Raw genomic sequence first — 14,514 nt, 5'->3', positions numbered from 1 at the left:
AAGGACCCTGAGAGTGAGCGCTTAATTGGCTGAGCCTCAGCACGAGCGTGCGGGTGTGTCACACTTTTTCGACTGAGCTTTGAACGGATTGGGAACGCACCTTCCGCTGAGCCCTGCCTCTCTTCGTCGACCCCTGCATCGTTTTGACTGTTGATTGCAAAGCTTTGATCCTCGTCGCTGGGCTCAAGGTCGCGATCGGCGTGGAGCTCTCTTCGATGCGCTGGCATCGTTGAAGGAGATACACCGCGACGATGCAACGCACAGCCGACGTGACTCGCCCTCTTCTGGGCGGGACTGCGACTAACCACCACTACGACGCCGACACCAGCTCAGTCGCGGAGTCAAAGGCTTGGACAACTCGAGCATCGGATCGACTCAGGCGGCAATGGCCCATCTTACGCATTCTCGCCGTCGCGCTCTTCTGGGGAGCGGCAAATTACGGTGCGGTGCCGTCCTATCTGGACGGCCTCCGCAGCTACACGTGCGCTTACGTCTATTCGACGCATCCCGGCTTGCTGCCCACGCAGCCGAATCCTCGGCTTCCTCGAGATCGCGACCGACCCTGCGCCGTCTCGGGTGTCGAGAGCAGGGTCGGCGTTGTGGTCGCCGCCGCTACCATGCTTAGCTTCGTCGTCTCGAGCATCAGCATGCTCTACTACGGTCCACGCCTCTCGAAATGGGGTCGCAAACCCATGCTGCTCATCTCGCTCGCTTCCAACATCATCAACTATATCCCCTTTGCGCTCCTTCCGCTCGGCTACCCTTTCGGTGACATCCCGTCTGAGCTGCCGATCAGCCCTGCCGCTTCGATGATCTTTGTCCTCCTCTGCAGCTTCCTTACGGGCCTCACCGGATTCACGGGCCTGTTTCTCTGCGTAATGCGGGTCATGATTGTCGACGTTGCACCACCCACACGCCGAACCGTGGCGCTCAACTGGCTCATCAGTGCGACTCTCTGCGGTGCCTTCTTTGGACCGCTGCTGGCGGCCTGGGCGCTTCAGACCTCAAGGAAAGCAAGAACGCACCTCGCTCTTCAGGACCTTTTCTTGACACCCAGCACGGGCTTGGAGCTGCCAACAGATCCAACGTCGCCGCCGCTTCCAGGAACGCCTCAGGCTCCTTCCAAGCACGGCAATCCTGCTGCTCTTGTCGCCTGTTGCTGGGTCTTTTTCTTTGCGATCTTTTGGGTGACGCTGCTGGTTCCCGAGACCAAGCCGGCACCTGCCGTAGATGCAGCAGACTCGCCCGCGTCGGTCCCGCCGACCAGGAGTCGAGATGGCGATGCTCATGCGCATGATGACACAGAGACGCTTTCGCTGTCGCCCGCTAGACTTCGCGCACACAAGGTGCTCGGCCCACTGTCGATCTACCTGCCTCAAGTGACACGAGATGGGCGCAAGGATTACCGTCTGACGTGGCTTGCTCTGGCTGGCGCCTTCAGCAACATTGGCACCAACGCCTTGTCGTACGTTGCGGTCTTTGCGGGCTACAAGTTTGACTTCACGCCGGATGCGATCGGCCTTTTGCTAGGACTGATCGGTGCAACCAGGGCGGTCTGGCTTATCTTTGCCATTCCGCTGCTCGTCGTGACGTTTGAGCGCACCATCCGCAAGCCTGGAAACATCGCATCGCTATCAGCAGCGCAGCTCGAAGCACTCGCCAAGGCTGGACTCAAGGATCCGGATCTCAAGCAAGCAGATGCCAGACAGGCTGCAGACGTAGGCGATCGAGGAATCGCACAGCCCTTGGATCAAAACAGCTCCCTGGATGCAGGGGCAGCAGACACATCGACAGAAACGATCCGCGCCGTAGTGCTCTGGAGAACAGCTGTCGACATTGCCATTGGCAAAGTGTCGTACTTTGCCGACATTGTTGGCTACCTTGTTGTGTTGATTTCGGCCAGCTTCTCGAATGCGGCAGCTATGATCACTGGCACGCTCTTCCTCTCGTTTGGCGCAGGCGCGGGCCCAGCAGTCGCATCCGCTGCGATTGCCATCATTCAGGATCAGAAGCGAGCCGGCCATCCTACTTTGCATCCTTGCCTCCATGCGTCGCCCACGGATGACTGGCTCGCAGCACTATCCATCTCTGACAACATTGTCAACGGACTGAGCCCAATTCTGATCAGCGTCGTGTACAGCTTGACCATCGAGACGGCCTTACCCTCGACGTGCTTCCTGATCCCGACCGTCGGCTACATTCTATCTTTTGTGCTGCTTGCGATGGTAGATACCCGTGTTCACGTTGTCTCAGACTCGAGCTAATCTAAAGTGGGAGCTGATCCCTGTTCTGCGTTCTCGCTTCCTGAAGAAGGAGCAAACGAGGCTGCAACATGGGGAGAATTTGTTTCGATTGTTAAACCCAAAAGTGATCCAGAGATGGCGGCTGGCTTGGGCACGAATCGGGCCCGCGGTTAGGGCTCTGCTGGCTGGCTGGGTGGCCGGCTGGCTGACTTCCTGACGCGATTCAGCCGAGGTTGGGCTGATCGTCTGTCTTGGTCTTCTGAATTCAGATTGGAGCACGACCCTTTTTCAGCTCTCTTGTCCTCAGCTCGCCCCATCCGCACCGCTGCAGCTCCAACCGTGATCCGCTCCGTCTTCCGTCTTTGGACCCGCGCTTCTCCCTCTTCCCAGTCGACGACCATTCATCCCTGCCACTCTACAGTATTCCTTCCGCACCGTCCACATCCGCGACCTCCCCTTTCGACCTTTCTCGCGCCGCGACTTTACCAGCAGTCCTCTTACCGCCAACGCGTCAGCTTCACTTCCGGCGCTGCTACCATCCTCCGCCTCTCATCGCGCGTCTGCCGCAGCTACAATTACAGCACGCAACCTTTATCCATGCTCCCAGCTGCGTAGCTCTGATTCCTTGTCACACGCTTCAGCTGTAGAGAGCTTCGTCGAACCATCCATATCTACACGTTCGCACCCAGCGTTCGACGCTGACCTTCCGCCATCATGGTACATGTTCGCCTCTATGCCCACACAGAACAGTGCGCCTTATCGCATCACCGTTGCTGACCCCCTTTCTCCTTCGTTACGGCTCTACAGGCGACTCTCAACGTCAAGGATGCGCTTTCCTACCTGGACCAGGTCAAGGTCCAGTTTGCAGAGCATCCCGATGTCTACAACCGTTTCCTTGATATTATGAAAGACGTAAGTGCAAGATCACAAGCCCCATCAGAGACATTGCTTGGATCTGTCACTGACTCTTGCCCACAACCCCTCCGTTCCCTCTCCAGTTCAAGAGCCAATCTATAGATACCCCCGGTGTCATCGAGAGGGTCTCCACCCTCTTCCGCGGTCACCCCAGCCTCATCCAGGGCTTCAACACATTCTTGCCTCCCGGCTACCGCATCGAATGCAGCTTGGACCCCAGCGAGAGCAACCTCATCACCGTCACTACACCTACCGGCACAACCACCCAAACACCAGGTGGCGTCGGCATCGCAGGCGAACTCAAGCGCATGAGCGGAGCTGCCTCCGGCCCGCCTCCAGGGCCTTCCAGCCAATCCTCCGCTCCTCGAGGCCCTGGCGGGATGGGCATGGGTCACAGCTCAGCACCTCGACACGCCGAGCAGCCCCCTCCGCACATGCACGCTCCTCCTCCGCATGCTCACGACGGTCCTCCCGGTGCCATGCCCTACATGGGCGGGCCTCCGGGTCATCCCATGGGTCACGGTCCTGGCGGCAACTTCTCCGGCCCTGGCGGTCCTCAGCACCCTGGTCATGGCCCAGGACCTGGCGGTGCCATGGGCCCGATTCCTCCTCACCATGGCCACGGCCGCCCTCCGTCACCGATGCCCATGGGTCCCGGCGGTGGCGGCGGCGCTCCGCCTGGAGGAGCCGGCCCCAGCGGCCACGCAGGCGTCCACGGTGGCCCAACCGGGCCTATGACCCCCGTTCAAGACCCCAAGCGTCCGCCTGTCGAGTTCAACCACGCCATCAACTATGTCAACAAGATCAAGCAGCGATTCTCTCAGGATCCCGACACCTACAAGCAATTCCTCGAGATCCTCCAGACGTATCAGAAGGAGCAACGCCCCATCCACGACGTCTATGCGCAAGTCACGGTTCTGTTCGACAGTGCCAAGGATCTCCTCGATGAGTTCAAGCAGTTCCTTCCCGACACCACGGCAGGAGCCCAACCCAGCGGCGGTCTCTTCAACATGCTTGGTCAGGTCACGTCGGGCCTCGGCGGCAACGCGGCTGGTGGACCGCCGCCCGGCGTCATGCAAGGTCAGCAAGGCTACCGAGCTGGAGAGGGCCCTGACGCCAGTCGTAAGTCGGGATCCGCCACGATGCCTGGTGCAGCCGGTGTGCCTTCGTCCGGCTCGCGCAAGAAGCGAAGCGGCGCCAACGAGTCGGGCAAGCCTGGTTCGGGCAAGACCAAGAAATCCAAGCACGGTCACAAGGCCGAGCAGCGCACTCCTCCTCTCCGACAGGAGCCCATGCCGGCCTCGCCCACCTTTGCGCACCCTGGTCAGATGCACCACGTCTACGGCATCGATGGTATGGTCGCTGCCGAAGCGACGGGTCTCGTTCCCCCAGGCACCGTCGTCAACGGTCTCGCTCTGGGTCAGCCGCAGGCTCCCCTGGCTACGCTCGACGAGGTCGCCTTCTTTGATCGCGTCAAGAAGCACATTGACGACCGCACCACCTACCTCGACTTCCTCAAGCTGCTCAATCTCTACACCCAGGACATCATCGACGTCAAGACGCTCGTCGATCGAGCCGCCCTCTTCATCGGCGGCAATCGCGAGCTCTTCGCCACGTTCAAGGGTCTCTGCGGCTACGACATGGGTCGCCATGGTTGGCTCGACAACGAGGATCCCATCGTCGAAAACGTGCCTGCGCCGCTGCGGGAGCGCGTCGACCTCAACAACTGCAAGGTCTACGGCGCCTCGTATCGCAAGCTGCCCAAGTCCGAGGTCAACCTCGCCTGCTCCGGCCGGGATCCCATGTGCTGGGAGGTCCTCAACGATAGCTGGGTCAGCCATCCCACCTGGGCTTCCGAAGGCGAAGGCTTCAACCCGCACAAGAAGAACCCCTACGAGGACGCACTCTACCGCTCTGAGGAGGAGAGGCACGAGTACGACTACCACATCGAGGCCAACCTCCGCACCATTGCGCTGCTCGAGCCCATCGCTGCGCGCATCTCGACCATGGACAATGAAGAGAAGGCCGCTTTCCGACTCAAGCCGGGTCTTGGCGGTCAGAGCAAGAGCATCTACCAGCGCGTCATCAAGAAGGTCTACGGGCGTGAGCAGGGCCTCGAGGTCATCAATGCGCTTCACGACACTCCGTGCGTGTCCGTGCCTATTGTGCTGCACAGACTCAAGCAGAAGGACGAGGAGTGGAAGCGAGCGCAGCGCGAATGGAACAAGGTCTGGCGCGAGGTTGATGCGAGGAACTACTACAAGAGTCTCGATCACCAAGGCGTCAACTTCAAGGCTTCCGACAAGAAGGCCATCACCGCCAAGGCGTTCATCGCCGAGATTGAGGCAAGAAAGCTTCAGCAGCAGCAACGCAGACTCAGCATGGACCCGACGTTGCCACGTCCAAAACCCCGTCACCAGCTCGTCTACGTCATGGACGACATGCACGTCCTGACCGACGTCCTCAAGCTCGCCTTTAGCTATCTCGACCGAGCCACCGGAAGCTACAGCTCCAACGATCGAGAGAGGATCGAGGCTTTCCTGCGCGCCTTTGTGCCCAAGCTTCTTGCTGTAGACGCGGCCGAATTCGAAGAGCTGCTCAACGGCGACGTCGACCTGGACGACGACGAAGCCAAGAGCACCGCCGACGACGATGCCAGGAGCGAAGGCACCGCTGGCGATGACGACACCGATGCCTCGTCCACCGCTTCGGGCTCCGCTGCTCGAAGGGGCAAGAAGCAGGCTGCGGATCTGCGCAAGAAGATCCTCAAGAATCAGGCCGAGACTTCCAAGCAGACCGAGGATGGCGCCGAGGAGTCGGCCGATGCCACCGGTGCCGCGGCCTCCGCCAACGCTCGCGCCTCGAGCCCCACCATTGTGGCCGATGTGGACACGGCCGTCGAAGCGCTCGCCAATCAGACTTCAAACACGGTGGCGCCCGCCGTTTCCGAGGATGTGGACATGGAAGATGCGCCCAAGGCGGTTGAGATTGCTGTCATCCCTTCCGGAGAAGAGTCGGCAGCCAAGGCTCCTGTCGCGGATGCCGCTCAAGCCACCGAGGCCGAGAGCGCATCGAAAGAAGTCGCCATGGAGGACATCGAAGACGCGGCGGATCCCAAGGCATCCACGTGGATCAACACGGATCTCGACGCCACCTTTGACTCGCAGAAGGGGCACAACGTCAGCGTTCGCGAGATGGTCGACGACGAAGACGCCTCGGCCACGCCAGCTCGTCCCGTCAACTTCTTCTGCAACAGCCAGTACTTTGTCTTCATCCGTCTGCTGCAGTTGCTCTACTCGCGTCTGCACAAGGTTAAGGCGCTCGGTGCTCAGATGGCCGAGAAACAGCCCCAGCGCAGCAAGATCAATCCGCTCGCCATCGAGCTCGGGCTTCAGGATGGTGGGAGCGGGCCAGCCGCAGTGGTCGGCGCGGCTGCCAACTCGTCGAGCCTTGGGCCCGTGGCACCCACCAACGAGGAGGCCGGTCTCACGCTCCACCCTTCGCGCTACTACGATACGCTGCTCGACATGTGCGAGAAGCTGTTTGACGGCGACGTCGACCAAGGCACGTACGAAGAGAGCGCCCGCTACATGTACGGCATCGAGGGCTACATCGTCTTTACGCTCGACAAGGTGATCGGTGCCATGATCAAGGTGGTGCAATTCCTCACCACGGACAGCAAGTGTCAAGAGATGCAGGCCATCATGGAGGCCAACCGCACCAACGCGCAGAGCACGCTGACGAGCTATCGACAGCAGATTGCGGACCGCATGGCGGCCGAGGGCCTGATCGGCAAGGACGAGAGCCTGTTCCGATTGGAATGGGTTCCTTCGTCGTGCACGCTGCTCGTCCAGATGCTCTCGAAAGACGATCTCACGCTCGACGATGCTAGGACGGTCGAGCAGAGCTGGCTGCACTACATGTCGAGCTTCAGCCTGTGGACGCCCACGGAGGGGCTGCCGGCCGAGGCGCATGCTCCGTTCATCAAGCGCTCGCTCTCTGGCAACGGCACCGCGGACAACGACGCTGCTGAGACGCGCTACGTTACGCGCAGCGGGCTCGAGATTCGCATCTGCCTGCGCACGTTCAAGCTTTTCTTTGCTCACGGCACCGAGGACGTCTTCGTCCGGATCCGCGCGGACGAGGAGAAGAGCGAGCTGGATCGCAAGGCTGCGGTGGTGAGCAAGCGAAGGACACAGCGTTGGAATGACTGGCTGGCAGCACGCCGCCACGCCATCGACAATCCCAACGGCGCCACTGAAGCCGTCGAGGAGCAGGCTGAGGTGGTCGAGGAGGCTGCGGCTCCCAATGGGACCGAGGAGACTGCTCCCGCTGCCGAGGCCACTACCGAGGCCTAATCGTCTGCATCTCATGTACTCTACTCCCCCCCATTTCCTGTGTTGTATGATTCAAGAATCTTTTCCTCCAAGTATCGACCCCGTTGCTCAAGGTTGGGACAGGCTATATGTGAATTATGAGTCTGTGATGGTTTTATTTTTGGGTGTGTGAAGTGAAAGCGACGCCTGTGCGGCGTGCACAATCACAAGCGATTGTACAAAGTCGTTGCGTGCTGAGACGTCCGACGTAAAAAACCGATGCTGCGAATGCTGAAAGAGGGAACCGAGAACGAGACTGCTAAGGGTAAAGCAGATTTACTTCTGGTACTGCCAGACGTTCTTGAGGACTGCAAGGCGCGAATGAAGGGGTTTGAGATGAGAGTGAAGGTCAGCGATCCGTTCGGTTGAACAGGACGATGGTGCGACGACCACCGAGCAGCAGCATATCCAGTCGTGGAACCTTCCATCATCCGTCTCCTCCCTTTTCCGTCAACGAAAGACGTCGAAAACGACGTAGCCGGCTGCAATAAGAATGTAGCAAAGGTCTGACTCTCTAGGGCCCACTGAATGGCCAAAAGGCCGGGCATTGAGATCTTAATCCGATGCTGTAGGGTTACTCTTCGCTCCTTTATGAAATGTTTTGGAATCCTGCGAATGGGCGTGTGATGCGCCTAATGCAGACTGTCAAGGGCGGTATGTCCTGTTCTCCTTCCCTTCCTAACGCTGCTTCCCGCGATACTGTGTCCTGCTAGGTGTCGATGCGCTGCTGCTGCTGTCGATGTTCGTGCTGGGTTGCGAAAAGATACTTACGACCCTCCTTCTGGGCAAGGCGGTTGAGCGAGTCGTCACCCTCACCGAGCTGGCGCACGAAGCCGGACAAGGGGAAGACGGTCGACTGGCCAGGGATGGCACGGCCGTTGGCGTCAACGTCAGCGACAGCGATCTGCACCGAGGCGTGGTCCTTGGCCTCAATGATGCGGCCAGTGGCGGCGCACTTTCGGGGGACGTAAAGGTCAACAAGGTCTCCCTGTGAGGTTGAAAGGTCGCAGTTGGTATTGGGAAGGGTCAGTGATTTGCTCGAGTTGATCGAAGGTTGGACGAGGTCGAGACAAGAGCATGCGTCGAAAGGGAGCAATGGAGGAGCAGGTTGGGTTGCAGGTAGGTGCGGCATTGCTTGATCGGGTTGGCCATGCTGAACTCATTGAGCTGCTGCGAGTTGGACGGTCGCAGCTGAGTGCTGCCCATGAGTGCAATCAGCACCATAACGAAGCTTTGGAGTCCAATGTCCCATCAAGGATCGCATTCGTGCGTCTTGCCAGCTGGCTATCCTGTCCCGGTCCAACTTCTACCAATCCGCCATGCTGCCTATCCTTCATCCTTTCGTATGCCATGTGCAATTCTGCGACCATGCCACCCACTCCCGTCCTCCAGTCGGCATCACTGTCTGGTGCTCTGACCGTCGGAACCTTCCTGCATAACTCCATCTGATGCTAGGTGTCGGAAGATGTCGCGGCATCTCTGGTCGATGCAGCAGCTGCGAAAAGCGATTCATGTCGGTTTGGTGTCGATCAAGTGCTGGTCTACTCCTCCATGCTGTCGATGCTGATGGCGATGCTGCTTGTCTCGAGTCGATCTGAGCAGCAACTTACGCGGTCGTTCTCCATTTTGACGATATATGATGTGTGATGGTGGTGATGTCAAGGTGGTGTCGACGACCCTTAGCTCAAGTCACTGGCCTCAGCAATCTTCGCAGCGAACTGGACTCGTCGCGGTCTGCAGCCTCGAATTTCCAGAGCCGGCTCCAGGTGGCTTTATGGCCAGCCGTGTGGAATCCTGACAGCCAGACTGCCTGCTGCGAGAAAGCCCACGGTGGTTAGCGGTAGCACGTGACCTCGGCCGGCAACTGTATGTGGGACCTAACAGATTTTATCTTCTTCGGCTTTTGCTAAGCCCAATCTGTATGAAGGTCTAACACTCCGCTCGAAATTCTCGCCAAGCCACGCGGGCGATGTGGACTGCCTGCAGCCACGTTTGGCCTTGGCGCTGTGTCTAACCTGCACGGTAGATGGCCTTGGCATCACGGTCATTTGGCCGGCAGTGTGTGCCCACAGACCTTCGAACCCCACCCCGTTAAAAGCGATCGCGATAACAGACCAGAGTAGGATAAGGAGGTCGCAACAACCATCAGCGGAGAGTTCCGGTGCCTTGGCACGCCTCTTGCCGTATATCGAATGCATGCTCCCGCCCGTGCTAATCACCGCTGTTGTTGCTGCATTCACTTTGGCGCATCACGACTCTGTCTCAGATCCGACCGAACAACGTGGTCTTGGCCCTCATCGATGGAGGGACAGTAACACTGATGCTGGTCTCAATCACTCGGGTTGGAGGTGCCATGCTTCAAAGCGGCAAGATCCGGGCCCCCCCGCTTTTGCCTCACCGTCGCGGGCTGCATTGGTTTATCCGTTGTTGACTCGGCCAAGAAGCTCGCATGGAACGCAGGGTGCCTGGTTCGCTACCACGAGTCTTAGCTCGAGAGGCGGAAACGAGCTTGAGCTACAGTAGTTGACTGAGTGATGGGAACTCGGAGCGAAATGAGGCGTTCCTGATCAACCGCACAACACCAAGCTCGGTCTAGTGTATTGCCATGCATATTATAATTCAGGACTTGCCGGTCATATCCTTCGCGGGAATGGGAGCGGAGAGTCGAATGCCGGCACACGAGATGGATATGCATGAGAGCAGTGTCCATTGTCCTCTCGGTTCCACACGGCGACGCTTCGATTGCCCCGCAAAATTATTCTCCGCGTGTCCGCGTCTGTCGAGTTGGGCAGCCCTGAATTTTGTCCTCCCCACGCCAAGCCCTCCTCGCGTCCAAGCTTGCCAGATCGACACTCGTCTCGAGCCAGATCATACTCTCGGCCATACTCGGTCTCTAATGCAGCGCCCACGTCTTGAACTAGCTTACCCCGCCTGTGTCTACATTCGAGGGCTCGACAAGCGCGTTGTCGTTGATACGCGAGCACCTGTGCATCAGTCTCAAGCCTCGATGAGCCAGTCAGGATCCTCGCCTCCAGCGCATCTGCACTCGATGCATCATCTCATTGGATGACTGGCCTACCCCGCACTTTCTTTGACCGGTGAGCGCGCTTGACATGTGTATAAGAAAGCGCCATCTTCGCCTTCGCGCAGTGAGTTCTCCCCCTTTGGAATCTTTTCCTATTTGCTCTCCTCCGCCAGCATGTCTTCCAACAACAGCGAGGGCCACAACGCCTCTCCCTACGACGACAAGCACGTCAAAGGTGCCGATGGTACCGTCGTCAACACCGTATCCCGCGGCGATGCCTCTGGCTCCATCGATGGCGAGGGCTTCCCTGCCGATGTGGACGAAAAGAAACTCATGAGAAAGATCGACATGCGATTGATCCCTTGGCTTTGCGTCCTCTACCTTCTCAGTTTCCTCGACCGTTCCGCTATCGGCAATGCTCGTCTTTACGGTCTCGAGGCTGAGCTTGGCCTTACCAGCCAGCAGTACAATATCGCTCTTACGGTCTTCTTCTTCCCCTACGCCCTTTTCGAGGTGCCCTCCAACGTCTTGCTCAAGCGCCTTCGTCCCTCGATCTGGTTCCCTGCTATCACGATCCTCGTCGGCATTTGCATGCTTTCTCAAGGCCTCGTTCACAACTACGAGGGCCTTGTTGTCGCTCGATTCTTCCTCGGCATCACTGAAGCAGGTGCGGCTCGATTTCTCGCTCACTCCGTCGAGTTTTCAGGCGACCTCATCCGCTGACTTTTCTTCCCCTCTTCTTCGCCTCTCTTCGTCGTCGTCCTTTGCTCCCACACTACAGGTCTCTTTCCAGGTGCCAACTACTGTTCGCATCGTTTTACTCCTTTCCCAGAGCTCCCGACACTCATAAAGCGTCTTTGTTATGCAAAGCGGCCTTACTGACCCACGTTTCATATGCTACGATTTTTTTACAGTGTTGAGTGGGTGGTACAAACGCTCAGAATTCGGCCTCCGAGCTGCCGTCTTCTTCTCTGCTGCAACAGCATCAGGCGCTTTCGGCGGTCTCCTCTCCTTCGCCATTAACAAGATGGACGGCATTGGAGGCTACAGTGGTTGGAGGTGGATCTTTATCATTATTGGGCTTGCTACTTTCGTATCGGGAGTAATGTCTTTCTGGCTTGTCGCCGACTTCCCAGACACTGCCAGCTTCCTGTCCGACTCAGAGCGTCGAGCTGTCATCTATCGACTTCAGCAAGATCAGCAATTCTCGGCTGCCGGCGAGAAATTCAAGTGGGCTAATGTTTGGAAGGCTTTCGGCGATTGGAAAACATGGGTTGGAATGGGCGCGTACATCGGTAAGCATAGCAGCGCCTTTCGCCGACGCTATCGTCTTCATAAGCTGACCTCTCTCTGTCTTCTCTTCTTGTCACTCATCAGGCTGCGTGGGACCTTTATATGCATTCTCGCTCTTTACCCCAACGATCGTTAAGAGCCTCAATCCTCGTTGGTCGGCCAACACGGCCAACCTGATCAGTATCCCCATCTACATCACGGCTTGCATTGTCACGGTCATCGTGGGCTTCCTGGCCGATCGCACCTCGCGCAGGACGCTGTACTCGATCGTGCTCTCGGCGGTTGGCATTATCGGTTACATCATCCTCATTGCCAACGATGCTAGGCGCAAGAGCGGTGTCTCGTACTTTGCCGTCTACCTCGCGGCTTGCGGTATCTACCCGATGATTCCCAACACGATTGCGATCGTCGCCGGCAATAGCGAGGGCGCCTACGTGCGCTCCGTCGTCACCGGTGTAGTCATCTCGTTCGGTAACATCAACGGTGCTGTGTCCTCCAACATCTACCCACGCAACACCTCTCCGCGCTTCATCCTTGGACACGCTGTCGTACTCGCCTACATTGCCATCGGTCTCATCAGCAACGCCATCTTCTACTTTGCGCTCCAGCGCGAGAACCGCCAGCGCGACGCAGGCAAGCGCAACGAGACCATCCTCGCCGACGACCCCTCCATGCAAGCCTCGGGTAAGGACCTCCAGGCCGAGGCTGCTCAGATCCGCGAACGCGAGATCCAGCAGGCCGGCGCCCTCGGTGGCCTCATGCGCCGTCTCCACCTCGGCGGTGGCGGAACGTACGCTACTTGGGAGGAGGCGAAGGTGCTCAAGGGCGACCAGGTCAGCACTTTCCGTTACCGATGGTAGAGCGTTGCCTTGCATGGTGTTCTCTCTGCTCAGGTCGTTCGTGATTCAGGCATGTACAAAGACTCGGTTTACATTGCGGAAATAGAATGCTCGGTCGCTCAAGCATCAACATGACTGTGAATGTGAAGCAAGAGCCAGAACGATCAGTAAACCAGCGCAGGGCGAAAGCGAAGGGGTCGCAGTTGAGTACGTACCGTGCGGGGACCATCATCAACTTGGCGCGCTTGCGCTTCCGGTCGATGAGACTGTGCCAGGCCTGCACAACCTGCCAGGGCGGACGGATCTCGTCGGGAAACAGGAGCGCCTTGGCCTGCTTGTCGAAGAAGAGACTCTGCTCACCACGCTTGATGAATCCCTCGATGTCTTCGGCAGCAATGAGGGTTCCGTCCGGGTACGAGTCCTTGGAGTCGTACAGAACCGAGCCCTTTTCGGCCACCAAGCCAGTCCTGACGCCATCGCCCATGTCGACCGTCAGACGACGAGCCCAAGAGTTGCCGATCCTGATGTCCAGCTTGTCCGTCTTGAGGATCATCAACACCATCTTGAGATAGGTTGGCTCGTCGACAGAGCCGCAGACGGTGCGGAAGAAGGCTGGACTGACGTAGTCTTCGTCGGAGATGCCGGTCCTTCCCAGGAAGATGGGTCCGTCCGAGTTTGCGGCGAGTTGGCGGAAAGGCTGGTGCTCGTGTCCATCTTGAGGAGCGAGGGCAATCGCGCGGGCCGAGCTGCCAGACGACAAAGGTACGAGGGCTGATGCGGGTGCTCGACCGTCACCTGCAAGGCTGCGCAAGTGGTCGGCGAGGAAGCCGAGGCGTGAGGGGTCGCCCGCGATGTCGATCAGGAGGTCGAGGTTCTCTGGCGTCTGCACTGCCAAAAGACGGCTGATGGCAAGGGCGTCTTTGTGCGCCATGTCGACGGAGGACGAGAGGAAGGGGGCGGGAGGATAGGGGCGAGAGGCAGGGGACGGAGGATGTGAGGGAAAGGGGGAGGGAAGGGTCAGTAGCACGGAGGAACGCCTATTATATGCCTTCTCGATTGTGTCGACGATGGCGACAAATTGCAAACAAAGAGATGCGGGATGGACTGCGGGTGCGGAAACACATCCCGCCTGCTTGGCAAACCTAATGCATCTCCTTCATTATATGGCCTTCAGAGCAAATACAGTTGAGCAACTGTGAGCAAGCCAAAGTATCTCAAGGTGGTGATGGGAATTTTGCACAACAAGATGCACACGAGGACCGGCGACACGCAAACTCGCCACAGGATACTTTCTCTGCTGTCGGAGTATTGACAGAGGCGTCAAGGGTCGCAAGCCGCCAGACGTATGATCGACCCTTTCTGATGTGGGTCAGCCTTGCACAGGAAGCGGGAATGAGGACTGCCAGCGCTTGTCGGGTGGACGAGTGACGCTCAGCGTAAAGGCCATGACAGGCTCAGCAAAACAGCTCGCTGCTCGCTGGCGCGTCCCGCCAGAGCTGTTTCGCCGACCCTGCCACGGCCGTTGCGCTGAGCCCGCCCAAGCAAGCCCGCCCGCTGTGTCTGTCTCGCTAGCCCTGCTTTTCCTGTTTCGCTGACCCTGCCTACAAGAGTCTGTTTCGCTGGGCCGCTCAAATCCAATCGCTGACCCCGCTCCATCTGTTTCGCTGGGCCTGCCAACATTGTTCCGCTGGCTGGCTGAGCCCGCTGAGTCCATTTCGCTGGGCCCGCCAAAGCTGGCTCGCCTGTACCGCACACGCTGGATCTTGTTGGCTGATCCCGCCAATGCAGGTATGCTGACCACGCTCAATCTTGTTTGCTGACTC

General features: G+C 58.6%; 5 protein-coding genes across 5 annotated transcripts; 3 read left to right on the top strand and 2 right to left on the bottom strand.

Moving 5' to 3' along the window:
- Nucleotides 1-251: 251 nt before the first annotated feature.
- Nucleotides 252-2,264, top strand: PSEUBRA_005169 (Major facilitator superfamily; the record flags this gene model as incomplete). The annotated part of the gene is made up of 1 exon (XM_016438643.2): nucleotides 252-2,264. The coding sequence occupies one exon, from the start codon at nucleotides 252-254 to the stop codon at nucleotides 2,262-2,264; it is 2,013 nt and encodes a 670-aa protein (XP_016290476.2).
- Nucleotides 2,265-2,957: 693 nt separating this feature from the next.
- Nucleotides 2,958-7,516, top strand: PSEUBRA_005168 (Histone deacetylase interacting; the record flags this gene model as incomplete). The annotated part of the gene is made up of 3 exons (XM_016438637.1): nucleotides 2,958-2,960; nucleotides 3,051-3,155; nucleotides 3,242-7,516. 3 exons carry the CDS (start codon nucleotides 2,958-2,960, stop codon nucleotides 7,514-7,516), a joined length of 4,383 nt encoding a protein of 1,460 aa, XP_016290475.1.
- Nucleotides 7,517-7,810: 294 nt separating this feature from the next.
- On the bottom strand, nucleotides 7,811-9,159 carry PSEUBRA_005167 (Ribosomal protein S21e; the record flags this gene model as incomplete). Its single annotated transcript, XM_016438627.1, has 3 exons — nucleotides 7,811-7,842; nucleotides 8,306-8,522; nucleotides 9,145-9,159. 3 exons carry the CDS (start codon nucleotides 9,157-9,159, stop codon nucleotides 7,811-7,813), a joined length of 264 nt encoding a protein of 87 aa, XP_016290474.1.
- A 1,574-nt stretch (nucleotides 9,160-10,733) lies between these two features.
- PSEUBRA_005166 (Major facilitator superfamily) lies at nucleotides 10,734-12,712 on the top strand (the record flags this gene model as incomplete). The annotated part of the gene is made up of 4 exons (XM_059465538.1): nucleotides 10,734-11,226; nucleotides 11,341-11,364; nucleotides 11,474-11,854; nucleotides 11,937-12,712. The coding sequence occupies 4 exons, from the start codon at nucleotides 10,734-10,736 to the stop codon at nucleotides 12,710-12,712; spliced, it is 1,674 nt and encodes a 557-aa protein (XP_059320416.1).
- A 98-nt stretch (nucleotides 12,713-12,810) lies between these two features.
- Nucleotides 12,811-13,622, bottom strand: PSEUBRA_005165 (uncharacterized protein; the record flags this gene model as incomplete). The annotated part of the gene is made up of 2 exons (XM_059465537.1): nucleotides 12,811-12,826; nucleotides 12,907-13,622. 2 exons carry the CDS (start codon nucleotides 13,620-13,622, stop codon nucleotides 12,811-12,813), a joined length of 732 nt encoding a protein of 243 aa, XP_059321615.1.
- Between the last annotated feature and the right edge of the window lie 892 nt (nucleotides 13,623-14,514).

Source organism: Kalmanozyma brasiliensis (genome assembly GCF_000497045.1).
Source record: "Kalmanozyma brasiliensis GHG001 unplaced genomic scaffold PSEUBRA_SCAF5, whole genome shotgun sequence".
Lineage (NCBI taxonomy): Eukaryota > Fungi > Basidiomycota > Ustilaginomycetes > Ustilaginales > Kalmanozyma > Kalmanozyma brasiliensis.
The sequence above is the reverse complement of the archived record's forward strand: the minus strand, read 5'-3'. Positions and strand labels throughout refer to the sequence as shown.